Consider the following 24,588-nt stretch of genomic DNA (forward strand, 5'->3'; position numbering starts at 1 on the left):
ACACAGATTGGAGCGGAGGAAACACACACTTTTTATATTGCTTGATAAAGCTTTAATTTCTCTGTAATGACACAGTTTCCAGCTGTGAATTATGCAATCAGCATCAAGAGTACAGTACACAACATCTACAAAACAACACGAAGTCTGTCCAGCCATACCTTTACACTGCAGAAAAATCGAACAGAACTCATAAGGAACAAGTCAAATGTACAACTTGATGATAATTTAAGCCTTAGGAAGCAGTGTGTGTAATGGATATCAACCAAACCTCATAAATAAACTGTACATATTACAAAAACACATGTGGATCACAACTAGACTTTTGTCCTATACTCTGACTGATGACCGGATGGTAAACATGTAGCAGTGGTTTCTCTCGGTTGCTTTGAGTCCAGTGCTGTAGACTTCGTTAAAATTAGTGAAATGTGGTAATGTTAAATCATAGCACAAGATATGACACTTAAAACTCAAAATGGCTTTGTGTCAAGACATTTCGAGACGGTCTAGGCAGCTCACACATTTGTTTCAGATCCTGTAAATGCATCCCAATGCGGTTGACGCAGACCGAGTTTCTCAATTTTTTTGTGTTCCTGGTTTTGAGCAAACGGCTGTCGGCAAATGCAGGACAGCCACATATTCTCACGTCCACATGGCACCATACCGGGTCACCAGTCTTTCACAAAACATGTTAATCTGACAAACATACAACTGTACATTAATGGGAAACAAAAAAAAGTCCAGTTCCCCACAGAGAACGTTATGATAATACAATCCTATCAGAATTGGCTTATCAAAAAAAGGCAATATTTCTGCAAACACGCACTCAGCAGCATTCTCTCACGGTCACACAAAGAGGGGGAAAGTCTAAACGGGAGATTTACAGTGCATTGTAGACTTTTCGGAATTGAGGTGAAGTTACGTTTTGACAAATATATAATATTTCACATATATAACATAAGCCGATATGGTTGAAAGTCAAAGAGAGGAACTGAAGAACTGAATGGCAGCTTTGGCCTTCCCTAAATAAATGTTAGTTTCTACTGTGGTGTTACAGATAAGATGACAGTCACATGTTCTTGCAAAGGTGCATTCAGTTTTACCAGTGGTGCAGAACGACAACACATCGGGTGTTATTCAAACGCTGAATTAATTTGTTAAACATTCATCCTGAAAGCATTTCTTTTATAATAGTAGCACAGAATTCGACGCAATCATTTATGCAAGAATGGTTTTAACTTAATTTAATCCAATGCAAAAATTATAAAAAAAATTGAAATTACGAAATTCGTTGCAACAGTGGTTTTGCACAATTATTCAATCCAGGGCAGCTATTTCCGAAAGAATTATTAAAAATAATTCGCAAAACCACGTTTGCGTAAACTAGCACACCAAACAGAATAATTCATAAAACTCTTCTTTTCCAAATTGTCGCCTTCAATTGAATAATTTGTAAACCAACTCCAATTTACAGAAGAAGTTTGACCAATTATTAAATATAATGGTTTAATTCCATGTAGTTTATGGAAGAATGTTTTTTTATTTAATGATTTTGCAAAACGTGTTTCATGAACGAGGCTCACTGAGGTATGATAAAGGTCAACAAAATCGGAAATGTTTATTTTACCAAAGCTGGACAAGTCAATGGGTTTGGAAGCTTGCTTTCGTTTCACAGCCTGAATACAGTAAAACTAATAATAATGCACATGATTATTGCTAACTGATTGCTTCCCAGCTGTTAATACTTCAACTGCCATGGTATGAACAAATGGCATTCATGTCGTGGCCTCATGCACAAAACATACGTTTACTTCTAATAGTCAGCCCAAAGTGTTCAGTAGTAGACCAAAATAAGATGCTTTCAAATTAGAAAGAACAACCCGACACCAGAACAAAAACACAATGCATGGTTTGGCATTGGGCTACAACAGTGTTTATAACATCATAAACGGCAGCTGATGGAATATGAAGACACATGCACACGGCTCAAGTCAACGTGTTTTACCTGAATCACATATAATGGTTTTATATTAATAACAAGTCTTGAACAGTTCAGGTGATTGAGTAGAGTAGTATCAGTGAAACAATTCTGCCAGAGCTGGCATGGGTTCTTCACGATCAGCGCCTTGTTTTATGAATGCATGGCAGTAGGAAAGAGCCAAGAAATGAGGGAAATACAGAGAGAGCGGTTTAACAACAAAGTGCTGGCAGTACAAAACCGAAATTAGCAGTTCCTCAAGAAAAAACGTGGAAAACAAGGGGAACACGGAGAAGGTCAATAGTTTCGTGAATACTGTTTGACTGTAAGAGTATATATATGTTAATGGTGAATGACTGAGTAGATCCAAATAGCACAGTGTGCGACTGACATATTTTGAAATGTATCAGAGTGTGAATGCACGTTTGCCAGGAGATATTTATATATATTTTTTTAATAATTGAGCAATTACTCATGCCAAATTGTTTACAAAAAATAAAATTCCAATAACCTTGAACTTCTCAAACTCTTTACGCCAATACAGAATCTGGTTTAATCGGCTAACTGAAATGACAATGGATGAAATGATCAGAGAGCTTATGCATTTATATCCAGTCAAACATCAGGAAAATACTGACAGCTTCTCAGACAAACAACAGCGGGGCAGGAAATGTGTTTTAGCAAACTCTGATCCTGGTACAAGAGCAACTACTGCAGAAAGTGAAGCACGGGAAGATAAAAGACCTTGAAGATATCTGCATTAAAGATGCCAAAATGATAACAATAAATGGCACTCAATTTGATCTGCAGATATCACGGTGAGGAGTAAACCTCGTGTTTGAATACTGCAGGATCGATCGTCAGTATACCATAATTCCTTATATATTACCTCTACAGAAGATATTGCTCTGTCCAGTAAACATAAAATGGACCCGAGTGGATCCGTTTTGAGCATTCAGAAGTCCAAAAATGTATAAAATATGGCAAGAGTGCTGTATGTTGAGAGCAACACTGTGATAAGCAAGTGATCCATACATGGGCTAGTGCCATTTTAAAAGGCTTCAGTCATTCTCCATCTCACGATCATCATTAAAAACTGTACCGTTCATTCAAACTCATCATAAAATGAATATGTCACGAGACAGCTGTTAAACCAGCACTAAACTTGTTTGCACAACTTAAATTTGGATACATTTTTATCATGGTAACTGATGCCAGCTGAAGTCCCGCCACCTCCTCTTCTTCTTCATAACTTTTGGCTCATCTAGAACGAGGTCTCAAATTGTTAAGAGACCGCACAGGAAAACAAAAAAAAGCACCAAGGACATAAATAATCTATTTGCTGAAGTCACAGGTTAAAAACTAGCAGAAATAGGAATACCCCCCGCCCCTCCCCCGACTCCAAAAAGAAAGTTGCAGTTCGTTTGTCCATCTGCGCCCATGTCTTCTCACAGTTCTGTGTCCATGTTCACATCAGTGCATAGTTCAAGGCACACGGTGCCGTTTAAACATCCAAGATTTCCTCTGCTGTACCTCCGCAGCGCAATCGGTAACGTCCCGCTCTCCAGCTGATGGTGGGGTCCCAAAGAGCGGACAAGAATATCTGAATTGTCATGGACTCCCTGATGAACCAGGCCACTGCGTAGTCCAGCTTGGAGAAGGACGGAGGGCCGCCCTTTGAGGAAAAGGAGCAGAAAGACAAGAATCACAACACGATCCGACAAATGCTGCACTTCAAGATCAAGATCAAACTGGGCTTTGAAGAGCAATTTATGATGATTGAAAGAGTTGAAAACCATCTGTTTATCAGTCCCTCCAGGAAAACCGCGGATTTTTTTTTGCGATTGTCGCGAGCAAAAATCCTTGATTTTGCGGCAAGTTTTCTTAAAAAATGCGATGGAATATGCGTGAAATTGCTAAAACTGCGGTTTGATAAAAAAGAGAAAAAAAGGTGATTCCCCCAACACCTTTTTCTCACTAGGCTACTACCTAAATTTAAAGAGTAATTTCTTATTACTTCCTATGATAAGCGAGCATACTAAATCACAGAATATTTAAGTTGCAATCTCTTATGGCAACGTAAATTATTTTACATACTACTAATATAATTGCAACTGTAAGTTTTTGGTACCGTTCTGTAACAAAAAAGTGCAATCTTACACCTGTAAAGTTGGATCAACTTCTGAATGAAACTACAACAGTGTTAGTAGCCTAGTGAGAAGGGGGTGCTGGGGGAATCACCTTTTTTTCTCTATTTCATCAAACTGCAGTTTTAGCAAGTTCTCGCAATATAATTTGGCTCCACTGTCATGTAACAAATCGGGAAACTGCTTCGCGCGTTCTTTTGCGCTATTTTAGTTGGCAAATAAGAATGATTTGCGCGCTTCAAGTTTCACCGCGGGGTTTGCAGATGATCGCGTACATGTCACGTAATTACGTCACTTCATAAGGTTCCCATGGCAATAGGGGAAAATGGCGCTTTACTTGTGTGAAGTAAACGCAACATTTTTCAACGTTCTGCTAAGAATGAGTTTTTTGCAATGAAAATACAGGGATTATGAAATCATGCTAGCCCCGCATATTTGGTAATTTATGCAGCAAAAGAGCGGCGTATTTGAAAAAATGCGACCCCGCATAAATATGCGGCCTTTGGCTGATCATGCATTAAATCAAACGATCGCATAATCGCGTTTTTCTGGAGGGACTGGTTTATAGATTGTCAAACATGAAATGTTTCTAGAATTCTAGAGTTAGAATTGGATTAACATCCAGAATCAATGGGGCAAGACTTGATTTTATCCTTTATCCTTTTATCCTATTTGATTGTCAACAAAAATGGTTGTTTTGTAGCAGAATGGAGCTGAAATAGCGTCTCACCTGTACTCCTCTCAACTGGATGTAATCCGAAATGAACCAGGCCAGGCAATGGCACAGGAAAAACACCATGATGTCCCAGCGGAAGACATGGTGGGCGGCCCAGCCGATGATAAGACTGGCCACAAAGCACTCGGAGACGGGCTCGATGATGGTGGCCGGCAGCATGTTGATCCTCAGTTTGCCCCATCTATAGAGAGCAGAGGACAATGAGGCGAGCTCAGCAGTATTTCTGCACCACAAAATGGGAAATGTAACCGTCTAAAGCACCAAATATAGCTTATTGGATAGCTTATTCTGAGAAACGCATCAAGATATGCTCTGTATTATGATGCAATTTAAAAGACAGGAAACCATCTGCATTGCTATCATCAATGCACTAGAGGTGGCTCCATCACAAAAACAGTACTGAACATAAAAAGCCGATTGTACCTGATCATGCGAGACTGGAATTGTGCGATGGAGTACGAGCCGGAATTCTGCATGGCTACCTGCGTGGCCATGGAAAACTTCCATCCCCTGCAAGAGAAAGCCCACATCACTGAACTGACAAATAAAGCATTTTATCTAAGACTGAGAGATACAATTCTGAACACATTAAAGGAATATTTCATTCATTGCTCCACACCCACATGACCTTGAGATGATCTTTTCCACACAATAAAGGCACAGGAAAGCCAAACTCTCAAACTCTAAATAGACACATTACATTTGTGCATAGAAATAAATGCACTTCATAATGAATGCAACATTTCTAAATGTGGTTTAGTTTATCTGAGGTGCTAAAATAGAAAACAAAATAAACTAAATCTAATAAATAAAAATTCATAAAAATATATAGACATCTTATTAAAAACATACACTTGAACATTCTGCTTGTGTGTTTCACAGAAGAAATAAAGGCAGAGTTTTGGAGCTACATGCGTTAAAGAATTGTAATTTATTGCTTTAAGGACGATGAGAAAATGTAAGCGGATGGAGTGTGATATCAAGAGCTATTAGCACTGTACAGGTATGTAATGAGTTTGGCAAACCTGTCTGCGATGGCCTTGGCCATGAAGTAATCTTCAGCGATGTACTGAGCAAACGCGATCAGCCCCCCAGCTTGGTCCAGGATCTCCTTCCTCATGAGACACGACATCCCCGTGACGCACTTGATTCCCGCGACATTGGCCGAGATGTAGGAACGAGGATGTGAGGTTCCAAAATAAACCTGCAGGAAGCCATGTAGGACAGTGTTTATACTCCACATAATTCATCTCTAAAGACATGACGCATTAAGAATCGTATTACTCATGTAAACACTTCACACAGTTATTTATTCGCAGAGCTGTCAGTTTAACATGCTGATAGATTGCCTTCGAAGTCTGTTTTTGTAACACCTATTAAATATAATGGCTCATCTACTACACTAATATAATATTTAATCGATCGAGAGATGATTTGGTGATTGGGTTTTACTTGGAGCTTAAAATACAGCCACAAGGTGTCAGTTTTATTGCAGTGTGACAGGACAGAACGGCCCTCGAATACATAATACACAGGTTCTAGAAGCAATGACGAGTTGATAAGCATCAAAGCTTTCCAGAGCCTGATCCAGAAGACAAACGTCTCCAGCACTGAATTCAGAAGGTCTTAGTGAAGGCTGCTGACCTGCTCCAATGTGGCGGCGAATCCCTGTCTGTCTGCCACATAAGGAAGACCGTGAACCAGTCCCACCTTCTCCGTCATCTGATTGGCCATATCAGTGAGAGTGTCTGGCTTCACTGTTGAATATCACATCAGGATTAGCACAATCTCATGAAAACATGAAGTGTTCACAGGAAACAGTAGGAATGAAGAACTGTATTCACTGGTTTTAGATTATAATGTGGGCAAACTCACCTCGAATGCCACTGTCACAGATCCAGACGAGTTCATACCTTGCCCCTTCATAAGCTGGCATGAGGTTATTTATTTTTGGATTGATGCCAACTTTCTTACCCCCTAGAACGAGATAAAGAGAAAATAAAATGACAATATTAATTACCATTAGGGCTGTAAATGATTGTCTCATACCATCATACAATTTGTCTATTTAAAAAAGAAAGTGTGGTTATCAATTTACAGCTGCAGATGTTTTAGGCTAGAATGAAATTAATATTAATAATATTCCAGAAATCAAAATATATTAAAGAAATATTTCTCTTTTGGTTCACTTGTGTTACAACAGGCACTGAATATCACATAATAATAATAAAAACATGATTATTTGATATTTTCAGTTTCATTTTTAACTTTGCTCTTTTATAGGCATTTTAATATTTTAATAATGTTTTAGTTTTTATATATATATATATATATATATATATATATATATATATATATATATATATATATAGAGAGAGAGAGAGAGAGAGAGAGAGAGAGAGAGAGAGAGAGAGAGAGAGAGAGAGAGAGAGAGAGAGAGAGAGAGAGAGAGAGAGAGAGAGAGAGAGAGAGAGAGAGAGAGATATAAATTTTTTTTTTTTTAGCTTTCATTTATTTTTATTGAGTTTTAGTATTTTTTTTTTACATTTTTTATTTAAAATATTTGCCAAGGCACCATTAATAATTTTCACTTTATAATCTAAAATGTATATTTATTTAAATGAACAAAAACCATTTTAATAGTTTTAGTTAACCAAATGACATTATGAAACCGTAACAGCCAAAAATGAAATATGCAAACGTGAAACTGGAGTGAATTATGGTTATACAATTCCACTTCAAATTACAATATAAAATATGACTGGAATTTCTGGAAATATAGTCATATTTAATAATAAAATTAAAATGCAAGACTACATATTATATTTGATTAAAGGATTTGACTTGAAATTAAAATGCACAATGATAGAAGTCATGATTAATGATAATAACGCAAGATCAGATTAAATAAACATCCTCAAGCGATTATATTAATCGTAACAGGTCTAGCATCCATCAGTCAGATGAAGATGTTTATTTGTAAAGCACCACAACCTCGCAGACGATACATGTTTTCTAACATAGCTTCAGCTTGATTCGAAGCAGCGGATGACATGTCTGGGACGGCTCGTCTCCCCTGACTGTTTGTGCACATGACAGACTGGCTGTAGGCAGCGGGGGGGATAACAGGACCCCAGAGAGACCCCCGCTCCAGTCACCAGCTGTTCCTAATGAGCAAGAATCAATATCCACTCCAAGAGCTACATGTGCATATACACAGTTGGGTTGCGGCGCACACACGGGACACCACGTTCCTCCCCACAGGGCTCCTCAGAGACCCTGCCTGTTCCCTGCACACCGTCGGCTAAACGAAACGAGGGACCAGAGATGCACCTCAGCACAACACTGCCCGACTTCTCTCTATTACTGCCTTCATGTTACATAAAAACCGATTATCATCATACACTTACCTATAAATAACCTGGCGTCAACATTCGGATATTTGCCCAGCAGCTTCTTACAAACATCGATAGCTGGATCGTCGTGGTCCTGGACACACAGCAGAATTTCATACTGTGGAAACAAGCAGAAACCATGTTGAGCAACTCGCTCCGTTTGTAGAAGAGAACATGTCATCAAGTTATTATGGCACAATAATACATTTGGAGGCTGATGTAAACTGATGCTGGCTGTTTCTAAGATGCTGTTCAATTACCCACAGTACATCACAAGCTCTGTACCGCTGCGTAATTGTGAGGAAGACAAATAATGACTGCCGATAAATCAGTCTGGCATACAGTTAATGGGGGTTATATCATGGAAAAACATTAATATAGTTATTTCACAAAGAGCAAAGAGGTTGGCTGATCATAACAGAGCTCATTTACGTATATATATATATATATATATATATATATATATATATATATATATATATACACACGTAAATGAGCTCTGTTATTAAAAAAAATAAATAAATAAATATATAATAATAATAATAATAAAAAAAAAATATATATATATATATATATATATATATATATATATATATATATATATATATATATATTTTTTTTTTTTTTTTTTTTTTTTTTTTTTTGGTAAGAAGACCATGCAGTGAAGCAGTTAAAATATGAAAAATATTTGAGACATTTTGACCTCTAAGTCAAAGTCATGGACAAAATCAATTAAAAAAAACAATCTCAATTGATCTCGCTGGTTTGGTCTGAGCTGACAACGCTGAACTTCGTGCACTCTACTGAATTGAGCGACCGAGAAAGTGTGGCAGGCCGTAATAAAGGCTTTCAGGGAAGGCTATTTGAAGCTTGGACTCGCACCAGGGCCAAAGTGAGAAAGAACAGGCCTGCGCTCTGACAAGAGACCCCCGTCCCCCTCCAGCCACCTCATAATACTCCACAGTGACCATGTTGCCATGGCTATGGCGCGGGACACAGGAGCGGAAAGACAAAGGGCCTTTTCTGTGTGTCCAGAGATGTGGGTATGCGACAGTGACCCCGAGCAGGGTAAAAGTGCTACGCTGAAAGAGTGGGAGGCTCTCATTCAAACATTTATAGACGCGTCTGGGGAGCAGGCCCTCCAATTTAGATCCAGTGCAAAGAATCAGGAGCACTGAACTGAGCCGAGATCAACCCGTCCCGAATCAGGGAGCATCAGACTAAACATGAGGAAGTGAAATAATATAACAGATGAATACTAGTGCCAAAGAGAGGTGAAGTGGAAAGCAAGGGGAAATCCAACTGTTCAACATCTCAGATCTTGTGACATTTGTGTGTCAAAAACAGCAAAATAGAAGTGCTTGTGTTTAGGAATTGTAACTTATATGCATTCAAGGTTTAAATAAAAATAGCTTAATATAACTATCAAGTAAAAAGAAATATTTAAAGCAATTTAACTGTAAAAAAATAGAAATAATAAATAATGAAAATGACAAAAACAAGACGCATGCAATTGGCACAATCATTTTAAACTATTTTTTTTTTAATACTTTTTTTTTTATGTTGGATTCTTATTTGTCATTCCACCTTAAAATGTACGATTCACACAGTGCACGGGATATATTTTATCTCTCAACACATTCAAAATCATCACAGTTTGTGCTTGTTAGTATGGATGAACAACGACCATAAAAACATCTGACAAATACTTTTGTTTCAAACAGTCCTTAGATCTCATGTAACATAATGACTGCAATAACGCGGTTTGACCAGTGTGGCGCTGTAGCACAAGACTGTAATTCAATCCAATAGAAGAAGAACGAACAAATGAAGCAGAAGCAGTGGGAAAGTTCTACAAAACTACAAAAACCTACCAAACAAATCCCACTTTGATGTCATTTATAAAGGCCCCGATACACAGATATTTTTTGTTCTTCACTTAGCCAGATATATGATGAAAAAACATTTATCTACATGAGGAAACAATATTTATTAACAAATATCTGGCATTCCTTTTAATTTTATATTTTGTTATGTTATAAAGCTTTGTTTATATAACAGGGAAATTAGTTTGTCTGTACTGACAACTTCCATAATATTAAAACCAATAATATTATCCAGATTCGCCTTAAAATAGTCTTTGAATTACAATGTAGATTAAGCAGATGAGGACATGAATTAGGTTAAACTACTGATGCCACAATGACACAATTACTAACCGACAAATGTTAAAAGTTATGTTGTGGTAAGGGATCCAGGAATTTCACTTTTTTTGGTTGCGACAACATTGCGGTAATGAAATTTCAGTAACCAGATTACGTTATAATTACATGACTGTCTTATACTTTGGTTAGCTTGGTTACAATCTCAAACACATAAGAGGTAAAAGGAGGAAGACCTATGTTTGTATAGTAAAAGGAGTAATTACACTAGAAAATGCACAGGTCACCTACGGCCATTTTTATGACGTCCACGCTAATGAAACCACTGCTCAAATCAAATGTGCAGCTTGGCAAACGACAAAACCTTCAGTAAATATTAGGGATGTAACGATTCACGATACAATTCATGATTTTGAATTCACCGTTCGATTCATGGTTTGTTTTTTACAAAATTAGATTTATGACAAATTATAAATTTAACGCATTCTTTTATTATTGCTTGGACATTTCTTACAGATTTCTTTGTGAAATTGAAATAATATACTAATACCACAAAAGAAGATATTTTGAAGAATGTGGGTAACTGAACAGTTGCTGGTCCACATTGAATTTGATAGTAGCAAAAAATACTCTGGAAGTCACCGTGGACCAGCAACAGTTTGGTCTTGCACGTGTTTCTCAAAATAGCATTTATGTTCAGAAGAAGAAATAAACTCATTCAAGTTTAAAACCACTTTTGAGTGAGTAAATAGTAGTATAAATATAAAACACTATATAAAAAAAACATTGAAAGAATTAATATTTTTTATATCTGGGTGAAATATTGCTTTAACGTTATTTAAGCAACAAAATACAAATCACTCACTGGTCTTGACTGAAGAAATATAATACAGCTGCTTTAGGAATCAGTTTATATAGTGTTTTATTTTATATTTGTTCATTAAATTTATTGAATGCTCCTGCTAAATACACCTTTTGTACCTGAAATTGTTATTTTATGTCTATATTTTTGTGTGTAGTTGTAATGTGCATTTTTGTCATTCTTTTATCTTTGTTATTAAAAAAACTTCTTTGGCCTAAATATCTGCCAATCTTTTTTTCTGTTACCTTGAAAGGCTTGGTGTTTATAACAGGGAAATTAGTTTGGCTGTAATGACAGACAACTTACAAAATAGTAAAACCAACATGACAGACAATTGTGATACTTAAAAAAAAAAAAAAGAAAAGAAATCATGTTACATTTTTTTCCACATCGCACACCCCAAGTGAACACGTGTTTCTGAATGTCCTTAAGGCATGTTAAATCACACTGATGTTTAGGATGGAACTCTATGTTTATCTGAGAAAAAGTACAAGCAGATTGCAATCAGCACATGACAGCCGGAAATTATTTGATATGGGGTTAACCAAACAACCGAACAAATCAGCAGCCAAACGTAAAAAAAAGGGTGCACGTTTAGCACTGTTTGTTACTTGGTTGGGGGTGTGGTAGAAATTTTACATGTGATAAATCTGAACAGCTCTCAGCAGCTGAACATCTGGCCCTCATGACATGCAGATCGAGATCACATTCCACTGTTTTGTGCGTCATTTAAAATTCCTGGTAACATTTACTTTGTTAGCACAGACTCACTTGGAAGTTGATTTTGACTGACCACTGCAATGCAACCCCTGTGTACTCCTGCTGTAACTTAGGCAAAATAAATTGAACAAACTGTGCTGTAATATACGTGTTAATCTGAGCTAAGAGTCATACACTCCTATTGGTAGTAGAAAGCATAAATGCTCATAACCAGCCAAAATATTTAATGAACAAAAGGATGAACTGTAGATTTGCCAACGGCCGAATTACTAAATGAATAAATAAATCTACAGTTCTTTATTCGTATTCTGAGTGGGCCTAAGACACAAGAAAACATTTAAAATGACACATGAAAATAAATAATTTTAACAAATATTTTTAATTTAGAGGACACAGCTTCGGGTCACACACGGGTCGATTTTCGCATGGTTCTGAACAAAAACAGCAGACGGGCTGACTGAAAAATGCACATTTGTTCGCTGCCAGAAATAAATGTGATTTACCTGGTAACGGCTGTACATAAAACAGTGTTGCGCTAATAAACGCTACTTTTTCACACACTGTCCATATGAGAGATGAAATGAAAATGCCATAGAATCTTTTCTGAAAGACTTTTCAAACCTTGAAAGCACAAAATTAAAATTCAAGCATTTTCAAGGATTTCAAGCACACGTACAAATGAAGTATGTGTCTTGCAAAATTCATCTTCCACGGTAGTCAAAAACAAATATGTAAATTGCAATGCCTGCAATGGCCAGGAATTAAGTCAGGAATAAACCTGCTGTAAAAGAAGGGACTCTTGCTATTGGCATAGCTGTTGAAAGCAATTCATATTTTTAAACTGGCCAAAAATTTTACTTCCTCTTTTAATTGCAATGGGCAAAAGCTTTATGCTATTTGCTTAAAAGAAGGAAGCTATTTAATGTAATTTAATGAAATTAAAGATGCATTTACGCTTGTTGTGATCTGATTAAGACCTGAATTAAAGAACTGAGGAAGACTTCCTCCTAGAAAAATGAAAAATAATGTTGATGCACAATTGGCTTGTATAGTCGAGAAGAGATATTTCATTTTACAAATAAAATGTATCAATATCCTAAAATGTACTATACAATTAAAGAAGATAAAATAAATAAAAATACAAAATCTTTGGCTAAAATAAGGGAAAAAGTTCCAAACTGATTAAAAACTGAAACAAGCATTGCGTGTCACTGAGAAACATACAGACTGTCTGGAACACAAATAAGGAATAAATTAATGAAACACTTGTCCAGTCAGATCAAGGGGACTTGAACTAAAGGCTGAACACAAAACATCTGACTGGCTGTGATTGTGTGGCGTCAGTAGTAGCTTCACGTGCAGTGCAGACAGGGAAATCACTTGGTTTGGAATCTGCTTGAGATGAAATGATTTCAAATGGATATTTTCTAGATCTAGATGATTAGATCGGATTCCTTCACAGAAGACGCTTTATAAGATAATCTTCCCCTCCTGTTGTTCACTTGAAATTTCACAAGGTAGACTCCTAAAGAGTGGAACCACTTCTCCAACCCAACAAAGAGCAGTAGTTGGAGGAAGAATCAACATATGTGCTGCTCAAAAAGAGATGTGTGGGAAAACAGAGCAGACTGTCTGAATGCACCACTGCAGAAATAATGTACCCAGTCATCTCACTTCACACACATCACATGGCCCGAATCTTGAGCGGAGCACAGGAAGAGCACAGGGCTTTATCCACCACAATCAACACTTCGATCTACTAAACTACAGAAACCTCAACCTTCATTTGATCGTGACTCATTGTGAAAGTCTAAAGATTATTCTATAGATCCTAAGAAACAATGAATCATCACTTAGGTTTTGCCTTTAGTCACATAAAAATAATGCAGAAATTGATTGATTGAGAAAGTAATGACTGGATTTATATGTATACATTATTGTACAGAGGCGTTTTCTTTGAGGCGGCAAATGAAAAAAGCAGTGGGTTTTTACCTTTTCTTTCCTTCTGTCCCCTCACTTAGGCAGAAATATCAAAACTTCTCCTCTCCAGCCATCCTACAGCATGCCCTTCTAGACCCGATTCCCCTCAAACCTCCTCCAGGCAATCTATCCTACACTTTTATCAACACTCACACACATCAATACATCTCTCCTCACAGGCACTTTCCTGACTGCATTCAAGCAGGCTCAGGTAAGCCCACAGCTCAAAAAACCTACATTAAACACCTCTCTTACAGATAGCTACAGACCTGTCTCTCTCCTTCCATTCATAGCAAAAACCCTCGAAAGAGTTGTTTTCAACCAGACATAATTGTTTCTTTCACAGTCAGGTTTCAGGTGTTGCCATTCATCAGAGAATGCACTACTGTCAGTCACAGAAGCCCTGCGGATTGCAAAAGCTGATTCCAAATCAGTTCTTATTATGCTTGATCTATCTGCTGCTTTTGACACGGTCAATCACCAGATCCTCCTGTCCACCCTCTCATCACTGGGCATCACAGGGATATAAACTTCACTGGTTTGAATCCTATCTCACTGATAGGTCTTTCAGGGTGTCTTGGGGAGGGGAGGTATCCAAAGCACATCAACTTGTCACTGGGGTTCCTCAGGGATCAGTTCTTGGACCCCTCCTCTTCTCCATATACACGACATCACTGGGTCCAATCATACCGGCACATATATTCTCCTACCACTGCTATGCTGATGACACAGCTATATCTTTCATTTCAACCAGATTATCCAACGGTAGCTGCACGTATCTCAGGCTGCCTGGCGGACATCTTGGCATGGATGAAAGAATATCACTTACAGCTCAACCTGGCAAAGACTGAGCTTATTGTCTTCCCTGACACTCCAACTGTACAGTATGATTTCTCCATCCAGCTAGGCTCTTCTACAATATTTCCATCAATTTCAGTCAGAAATCTTGGTGTAACCTTTGATGTCCAGCGGACTTCAAAAGACCACATTGTACTGCTTGATCTTGCAGGTTTGCATTGCACAACATCAGAATGATCAGGCCCTTTCTAGCGGACATGCTGCAAAACTTCTTGACCAGGCCCTTGTCATTTCTAGGCTGTACTACTGCAATACTCTTCTAGCTGGACCTCTACAAATGATTCAGAATGCAGTGGCATGACTGGTCTTCAACGAACCCAAAAGAGCTCATGTTACACCTCTCTTTATTTCCTTACACTGGCTACCGTTTGCGGCTCGCATCAAGACATTGATGCTTGCAAACAGCCACAGGCTCAGCACCCGCCTACTTCCACTCACTATTACAAATCTACATCCCCTCCAGAAGTCTGAGATCGACTAGAGAGCAACACCTCATGGTACCATCACAGAGAGGCTCAAAATCACTTTCCAGAACATTTTCGTTCACCATTCCTGGCTGGTGGAATGATCTCCTCACCCCTATCTGGAATGCTACATACAATTTTAAAAACTCATCTCTTTAAAAAAAAAAAAAAAAAAAACACGATTTATTCCTTCTTTTTCTACCTTGTATTTATTTGAACAATGTCTAAAACTTGGTATTACAAGCACTTCCTTTGTTTGTTTGCCTCTTTAAGAAGAATCGCTTTATGTATCACCCAGTTGTAAGTCGCTTTGGATAAAAGAGTCTAAAAAAATGACTAAATGTAATTGTTCAATTGCTGAATTACTACACTACCCATAATCCCAAAGCATAATCCACCAATCAGAGAACTCGCATGTAAAATGGAAATGAGAATGCAGGGTTATAGGGAGTTTTTGCAGGCTAGCGCAGGCCAGCTAAGCTTAAGTTAGCTAGTCACATTGCAAACAAGCTTTCTGAAGTTAATTTGTATAAATATGGTATGAAATACTGTAGGGTCTGATATAAAAACATGTTTAAAAGACCCAAGTGCAATGATATATATTTATATTAAAGTGAAGCATTTTTACTGTAATACAATAAAAGTCTAATGAAAATAAATTTTAAAATGACTCAGAAAACCTAGCTGATTCAGCTACAGCATTTGAAATATACTAAATTTAGGTTCATAGAACTATATGCAGTGCATTACTAGCAATCAAGATTTTTTAAACTATAATACCATCAGAAAAAAATTGAGGGGACTGGACTTTCTGTCCAGAGAAGGTCATGGAATTGCATGTTTATGCCAGATCATTTTTAATTTAGGAGCTCTGACAGATGGCTTACAACAGATCACAATCATCCAACGGTAAATGGGTTATTTCGCAGAGCAGCCACACCTGGAAAAGCTCCTCATTAGAAAAGCATCAGTGATTTTTTCAAAAGCTTTGTGCTCAAGTCACGATGCAAAATAGAAACACTGTAATTAGACGGTGGCAGTGCTCAGCAACAAAGATGAGTATGTATTATCAGGGGACGCACCCTGCGTGTTTCCATCACGTCTGCCCTAACCTCTTCATTACTGTTGAACAGTTGCCGCCTTTAGCAAATCCTGATGGGTGAAACTCATGAAGAACATGGCCAGGTCTCATTTCCCACAAAAATAAATGTGATATTTTGCTGAAAGAAAATAAAGCTTAATGCAGAATCTAAAAACTGTTATAAGTAGGGTTTTTTTTTTTTTTTTTTTTTTTTATCAGCACAGTAGAATGATTTCTGAAGGATCGATGCTGAAAAATCAGCTTTGATCACAGAAATACATTTAAAAATATATTCTAATAGAAAAGAGTCATTTCACAATATTACTGTTTTTGCTGTATTTTTGATCGAATAAATGCAGAAACTTGTTTCAAAACATTACACAATTGCACCGACCCCAAACTTTCTGCACACTGAAAATGTTAAAATATGATGAAAGTGTCATTACAGTGATGAAAACTTGTGGGGATCCTGAAATCACGGCAAAATGCTAAAAGTCGGCTTTAGTCTCTTTATGCAAAATATAAGGTCTTAATTAACGTGACCTGGACATGTTTTGTATGTACCTCATTAAGGTCCACTTTTACCTTTCACAATGCTCAGGCCTGAATATTTGGGACGGCCTTCAGATACATACATTTGCTAGGAAAATTTGAACACCTATTCAAATATGAAACTCTCCAGTCAGTGCCTTAAGAATGTCAGAGAGGAATATCCTGTAAACAGAGAAAAAAAACTTTATTTACATAAAAACAAAGCAGCGGTGCTTCTGGAAATTTGGTTTTGTTTTGTTTCATCTTTGTATCAGCATCTCTTGCTTTCTATGTTGGTGGCCTGCTACAATTCACCCTCTTTGTTTTAAAACATCACAGCAGTGCCGTCTTGACTCTAGTAACAAGGAACAAACTGCAGAGAACATAAAACCAAGACACAGATGACGCATAAATGACAGCAATGTGGGAAAACAGCAGCAGTGTGTAACAGACAAATGCCATGTCGTCTGCCCAGCATCTTCATCATCAGGGTGCAACAGACCTGAGTTGCAAACTCAACAATGGAAAGACTCGATCAAATTTCATCCACTGGTAAAACACAAAATCAGACTACTCAGATTGTGTTTCATTAATTAAGAGACAGGAAGCCATTGCAAAAGTCCTTAAAAGGTCAAAATACCACGCAAACCTGATAACAAGACATGCCAGTGGTTTTGACAGGATGTGAAAGGACAAAAATGAAAATTGACAACTGTAAAAAAAAAAAAAAAAAAAAAAAAAAAAAAAAAAAAAAAAACACCAAGAGTGGTACACATGAGTAATAACGTACAAGTATCAGCCGGCTAAATCAAAAAGTGTGGTTGAAAACGGGTCACGTGTTTTGACACAATCTTTTAAAAGCTTACTGAAGTATGAGACTTATATTTCCGTCTTTAACTTGAAAATGCTATTCAATTTTAAATGTGAACTTTAATTTTTCTACCCCCAAAAAATAAGTTTGACTGCATGAAAGATAATAGCACACCTCTCCTCACACCCCACACAGTTTTAAGCATAATTTCTGTCCGTAGCTAATTTAGGTCAATTTAGGAAGTTTTGTACTTATGGGTTTCAAACACATAATAGCAAATGCATAATAATAACAACAACAACATGACATGAACGTGACTATCAGCAACTTGAAACAGCAGCACGAGCAACGAAAAGGTCAAAGAGTTTAGCGGAAGGTACCTTGGGATAGTCCAGCTCAAAAAATGTCTCCAGATTGTTTATGAGATTGGGGTCCACTCCCTTGAGGGGCTTCAGCAGCGACACACCAGCCAGTTTGCTGTATGGCACCTTCTCTGTGGTCTTCCTGTTGAGATGCAGACGGCTGAAAGGAGAGAGAAGGAATGTTTTATTATTACACCGTGCATTTCAGTGTTGAGGGTTATGCAATATGCATGCATTTCCCATTTACTGACTGATAGCTCATGTTGAGGTTACTGTACAGTAGCTCTACACTACATGTGAACGTGCATTTACTCATCTCACTAGCACAAAAACAGATTCAGTATTCCTCAAAATGAATAAAAACAGTGCAAATGCAAACCTGCAGTATTTAAAAATGTTCATCCTTTATGTATTTTACCCCATTTGTCTTTGATGGTCCAATTCAACCATGATACCAATAAGCAAAATTTACTTTAAAGATAACATTTGTCTTTTTGTTTTTTTTTTGATGAAGAGAGAAAAATGAGCCCAGCCCAGATCAGAAAAGTAACAGATATGCAACATAGCATTTGTTTCCATAAAGTAAAGCAATTTGTTACTTTTTTTTTTTTAAATAATGTAACTCAATATTGTAATGCATTCATTTTATAATTGCATTTCAGAAATTATTAGTGCATTTCAAGTGTCCACAGGGTAAAACAGGATGTTATGGTGCTTCTGTTGTGCAGGATGGTTCTTTGTGATCCTGGGGACAATGGGCTGGCACTAGGAAATAAATCTAAATCTCTGCACATTCCGGTGCATTTATGATCAGAATTAATCTTAATCCTTTTACAGAGATAAACACTGTGATGCAATAAAAAAAATATCAAAGTGAATGACACTACAACAAGACACAAGAACCAGGTCTATGTTGCACACATTGAGTCAAATCCTAGGGACTCTATTTGCAAGCATCCTGCAGTAACCAAATTAAGGCTGCAGCACACAGGCATGCAGTGCGACGGCGCATTATTTCAAACAGTGATCAACTGTTTGTTTGCAGTTTGACTGGCAGCTGAAAGTGTGATCACGTGATCAAACTGGTTTAGTTTCCCAAGTTACTGCAGTTTCATTACTAAAGATATGTCAGTTCAGAGAACTGTTCGTGTTCACGTTATGTCTTGTTTGATGGCACAATGCTCAGGTAATGTCAAGTTAACCGTGTCAATGTTTATAGAGAAATTTCCAAGTTACTGCAGTTTCATTACTAAAGATATGTCAGTTCAGAGAACTGTTCGTGTTCACGTTATGTCTTGTTTGATGGCACAGTGCTCAGGTAATGTCAAGTTAACCGTGTCAATGTTTATAGAGAAATTTTAAAATTGAGCGATTTGATCAGCAATTCCAGCACCCTCTGCTTCTCAGGAGCTCCACTTGTGCACCTCTCATTGGTTTCTGTCTGAAGGGTCTGGAGTCTTTCCTGAAACACTTGCCAGCACTCCACAGAAAAAAAGCACAGAAGCTTCCAAGACAGCAGTAGGCATTAAAAGCTGGAAGAAAGATTTATCTGTCTGAGCATGTTTGGTTTGGCAGTGTATCTTGACTGCAGAAACATCACTGTTGGTTCTCTGGAATTTCAAACAACATGTCAAGCTCCATCTAATGCCAAGACTGGGCATTAAAAAAAAAAAAAAAAAGTAAAATGACAGCTAAAACTCCTTAAACTGCCATTTTCATTAGTGCTTATTGATGTGATATATATTTGCCAGGCTGATTAATCTGCAGATATTTGGCCATTTTGAAAATATCTGCATCAACTGATTGCCTGACTAACCGATTAAAATCAGTGTACAGAACAGTTGTCCAAATCCAATTCAGACTATAAGCATAAAATCATATTATACATAAATATGTACATTATAAAGACTGATAATCATTTGAACCGATATTTGTTACAGCTAATCAAACGTTTCTTCATAATCGGTTATCGGTTCATTTGTTTTTTTAGAAATAAATGGCATTTGCTTAATTTGGGAAACTAACTTGTTGTTTCCAATTGTTTTTGTATTATTCAACCTAACTAGCAAATATTTCTCTTAAGTGAGAAATACATAGCACTCTTAGCTTTCTTATAAGTTGCCTTTTCGACCATCCCAAATAAAACAATACATTTATTTGCAGAGTTATGATCATGTGTATACCTTTTTTTTATCCAATTTAAGTTTTGGGTGTGTTCTAATTCTAAAACTATAGAATTATTAACTAAAGCAATGTATTTTTTTTACACGTTTCCTGTAAATATAGTAAATATAAAAAAAAAATGTATGGTATTTAGCGCTGGAAAAACGTATGCTTTTATTTAAAATGTATTGTTGGAAGATTTGTTTTGTGTGGAGCTATATTATATATATATATATATATATATATATATATATATATATATATATATATATATATATAGAGAGAGAGAGAGAGAGAGAGAGAGAGAGAGAGAATAAGTGGGGAGTAAGGCTTTACGACCAATTTTCTAATTGAACATGCGACTGCCACTAAGAATGCAACAATCACGAATGTCGAAAAAAAGTGAAACGTGGCTCAAAAGAAAAATACTATTGCTGTTGCTGTTGTTTGTTTTAGTTTACATTTATTTGTATTATTATTATTATTATTTTTGTTATATATCGGTTACCAAACCCTTAGACATAAGAATCAGTATTGGTCATATATTTAAAACATACACATTACATAAGGCACCTAACCTAAATGTTCATTAAAAAAGATGACCGACAAAATCATATGTAATATAGATGTTAGTGAAAGGAAGGCCTCTGCACATGTGTTTACAGCAGCTCTTCATCAGTTCACGCCAGAGCTGCTCCTGCTGGAGGTGTCTTCCTCTCTCACGCTCTATTAAATATGGGGGGCAACACGGCCTCATCTCACCGCCTCGCAGCATTAGCGGACTGGGAAGCAACACCACTACACAATGCTCAAAGACTACATTCCTAAAATAACAATGACTAAATTTTAATGAACCATCAGGAATTCACTTCCTTGGATGCCCCAAGGCGGAGGAACAGCTTTTAAAATAAAGCATTATTTCCTCAATACATGTGAGATTTGTGTGTGGGCGGCACATTTCTAAAGTACAGCGTAATAAACGGTCATATGCTAGTGCTCAGTATGCATCAGCTATGCTTCTTCAGTTTGCTTTAAAGAACCTTTGGTCTGAACCTTCACTTCAATAAAGACTCATATAGAGCTGTTGTGAAAATCTAATTAAAACCTTAAGTGAACTTATCTGTTCCCGTCAATCAGTCCCAACTGCAATCAGTGCTTTCTCTTTGTGGCAGTCCAACATGAAGCCATGAAGATATGTGCAACTTCCCGACTTCATGCAAAGAGGAAGGATTACATAAAGATATTTTACTAAACACATCCCATCATCACACTGGGTCAAATGTCACATACCACAGGAGTAACATCAGAGCCGAGGAACAGGAAACACGGCACACGAGGAAGGACTCCACTTGGGTGAGGTTCCCAAAGGACGGGCATCACACCATCCTCACAGCTCACTACTGAAACTAGGTGTACTCGGGACTCAAAGAGCCTCTCGGTTACATCATCCAACCTGTATTTCTCCCTCTTAACATCTCTGACACTGCCACTGAACAATTACCCAACCAGATAAACAATATAAAAAAAAAAAATAATATAAAAGACTAAATTTTCTTACTTTCTGTGGACGCTACAGCTGGCAAAACTGGGTTGCAAACACATTCCTTGTGATTTTAAAAGTAGGTCCATTAAATACCTTCGACTCTCAACATATAAAGGAAAATACTAATAACAGACCATTGTCCACTCACAAAAATATATCATCTGGGCCTAGGAAGCAACATAACTGTTACAAAGAAAGCAGTTGACTTCAGCATACAACCTGATCGGGGAATTCAGTCCTTTCAAAAGTAAAACTATACACCAAAAGCTCAAGAGCAGAGAAGAAAAATAATAAATATTACAGTATAAGCATTTCGAAATGCATGATAAAAAAAAAAAGGAAACTGACGTCTTAAGGCTCATTAGAATGTGTGTCGTGTGACCCGAGGCGACCTCTTCCCGAAGCCTGGCCATTTTTGCATTAGCGGGTGAACAAGGACACAGCATTTGGGAGTTTGCAAATGTCCAAAAACAATTATGTAAGACGGACACAAACAACAGGAGCCTGCATGATCAGCCTGACTCAGACCAGAACGCTGAAAGTGAATGAGCCTGGTTTCAGAATGCGACGTGTGGGTTATTCTGTAGTCGGATCAAAGCATGACAGAAACCAAGCCGACTCACATGACACACTGTTGCAGGTGGAGGAAATTCCCAAAGCTCCCTAGTCTACAAAGTTCAGTTCATTGTAGCCTTCAGTCAGAGAATCACACTTATATACACATACATACAACTGAGCAAAAGTTTGGATTCAGTAAGACTTGTAATGTTTTTTAAATAAGTCTCTTATACTCACCAAGGCTGCATTTGTTTGATAAAAAATACAGAAAAAAACAGTAACATTGCAAAATGTTATTACAATATAAAATATTGGTTTCTATTTTAATATACTTTAAAATATAATTTATTCCTGTGATGAAACCGCCTATATTGTTAGAAAATGTTTCTATTTTAAATAAACACCCTTCTTTTTAACTTTTTATTCATCACAGGAATAAATTACATTTAATTTATGTATATCATGAATATTCAAATTATTATTTTACATTATAATAATATTTCACAATTTTTTTCTGTATTTTGTAGGTTCTGTAAACATTACTGATCCCAAACATTTGAACTGTAGTTTATATATATATATATATATATATATATATATATATATATATATATATATATATATATATATAGATATACACTGTCTATGGGTTATTGATGCCATTTTACAATATAATTGGGATATACATGTATAAATGTATACATATATAATCAATCAAATTTATATGATATGAGATAATAAAATGGGGGATGGTATGTTATGAATAATAAACATTGGTTATCTCAATAGAAAACTTCAATGGTATATATCAATGGTAAACAATCGTGTTGGTGAGGACAGGTTTTCTAAACACGACTAACCCAAACAAAACCATTTTAATATAAACAAATGGCATTAAACCAGGAAAGCCGGGTGTCTAGTGAAGCTGGAACATCTCTGACTCTCACCACAGACAATTAATAAAAGCCTCCTGAGAAATTAAACCCCCGCGTGATTTAAAAACCCCGTTAGACTTTGTAAAGTACCGAATAAAATAACACGAACAGTGCGCAGTAGCTATGCTAACTATCATCGCTAGCGATAAAAAAAAAGAGATTAATGTAAGTCTAGCCGGATGCTAATGCGTGTATGATTGACGTTTTATTAACTATTAATTCATCCCCCGCCAGCTGATGGTGCTAGCAATATGAACTTGTTGATAGATATAAATATATTTTCACGCAGTAGCAGTAACACCGAGCTGAAGAGGAAACCAGTGTTCCTGTTAGCAAGACACCCCATCTGCACTGAACGCAGCGACGCGACGCGACATGCTACAACGCTCCCGTTACAATCAATGGATCGGTCTACGCTGCAAGCTTGCGATCGGCGTCACGTCGCGTTTGATGGTTTCTCTCAAATCAATGATGCCGCAGTCACTTACACGTAGATGATGGACACGAGGTGCATGAACCAGAGGACGATGAACAAGCCGAAGCCGAAGATGGAGAAGCCTTGCAGGGCTAGATCAAGCAGGGCCATGACTGTCCTGTGTCCGGATGCGATGACACCTCAGTGGTCGGCCCTAATGCTGGAAGATCTCTCTCGCTCTTTCTCACACATACACACATACATACACATTCAGATGACTGAACTAAGTGGGCGGGTCTGCGGGGAATCAGCGCGTAGCTGAAGCGAAGACGCGTAAACGGGTGGGGCCGAGTAGATGAACCGCGGTCGTGGTGGGTATGGCAAGCCGTTGTAGCATTTAATCTAGAAGCTACACTAGTATCTTTTTTTCCTTTTACTAGTACTTACTTTTCAGATACTAGTTTATTTTCCATTAAGTTCAAGCAGTGGCGGCTCCTGTGGGGGAGAGCTGACATTAAACTGACATTAGGAATCAATCTCTTGCTCTCCTTATGTTTCTTATGTTTCCACGGATGGGGCTATCACCAATCAGCGGCGCCCAACTTTTCAACGAGTGGACCTTCGACCAGCGGCAGCCGGCTGGGGCTCAAGCGGCTAGCCTCTCCCGCCTCGCCCAGCACTGGTTACTGGTCACATTTCAGCTGAACTCCCTGAGCGCTCGACTTATCCTGTCATGGAATCCAGGAACTCACCGCCTGCCCTGTCATGGCCATGGAGACCATCTACCATCTCCTCAGGGCCACAGAGGCTACCCTTAACCTGTTCATGTTCTCTATTTCAGACTTACCTAACCAGACTTGCTCTCCTGTGCCATCGATCCCACTGTGGTG

At 37.5% G+C, this 24,588-nt stretch overlaps 1 protein-coding gene across 1 annotated transcript; it reads right to left on the bottom strand.

Annotated features, from left to right (window-relative positions):
- Positions 1–26: 26 nt before the first annotated feature.
- Positions 27–23,985, bottom strand: LOC128021528 (ceramide glucosyltransferase). Its single transcript, XM_052608802.1, has 9 exons — positions 23,772–23,985; positions 18,103–18,244; positions 8,269–8,371; positions 6,734–6,835; positions 6,503–6,615; positions 5,884–6,062; positions 5,282–5,368; positions 4,853–5,039; positions 27–3,650 (listed from the first exon to the last, which is right to left on the bottom strand). Exons 1-9 carry the CDS (start codon positions 23,867–23,869, stop codon positions 3,480–3,482), a joined length of 1,182 nt encoding a protein of 393 aa, XP_052464762.1. The 5' UTR covers positions 23,870–23,985; the 3' UTR covers positions 27–3,479.
- Positions 23,986–24,588: the final 603 nt, after the last annotated feature.

The sequence above is a fragment of the Carassius gibelio genome, chromosome A10 (genome assembly GCF_023724105.1).
Source record: "Carassius gibelio isolate Cgi1373 ecotype wild population from Czech Republic chromosome A10, carGib1.2-hapl.c, whole genome shotgun sequence".
NCBI classification, from domain to species: domain Eukaryota; kingdom Metazoa; phylum Chordata; class Actinopteri; order Cypriniformes; family Cyprinidae; genus Carassius; species Carassius gibelio.

What these genes read in the sequence shown, in the direction of transcription:
- LOC128021528 (XM_052608802.1), bottom strand. Translation starts at nt 23,869, where the DNA reads ATGGCCCTGCTTGATCTAGCCCTGCAAGGCTTCTCCATCTTCGGCTTC. An exon ending in GCCAAGGCCATCGCAGACAG is followed by an intron (nt 5,369 to 5,883) that starts GTTTGCCAAACT and finishes TTTCTCTTGCAG; the next exon opens with GGGATGGAAGTTTTCCATGG. An exon ending in TTCCAGTCTCGCATGATCAG is followed by an intron (nt 5,040 to 5,281) that starts GTACAATCGGCT and finishes TGCTCTCTATAG; the next exon opens with ATGGGGCAAACTGAGGATCA.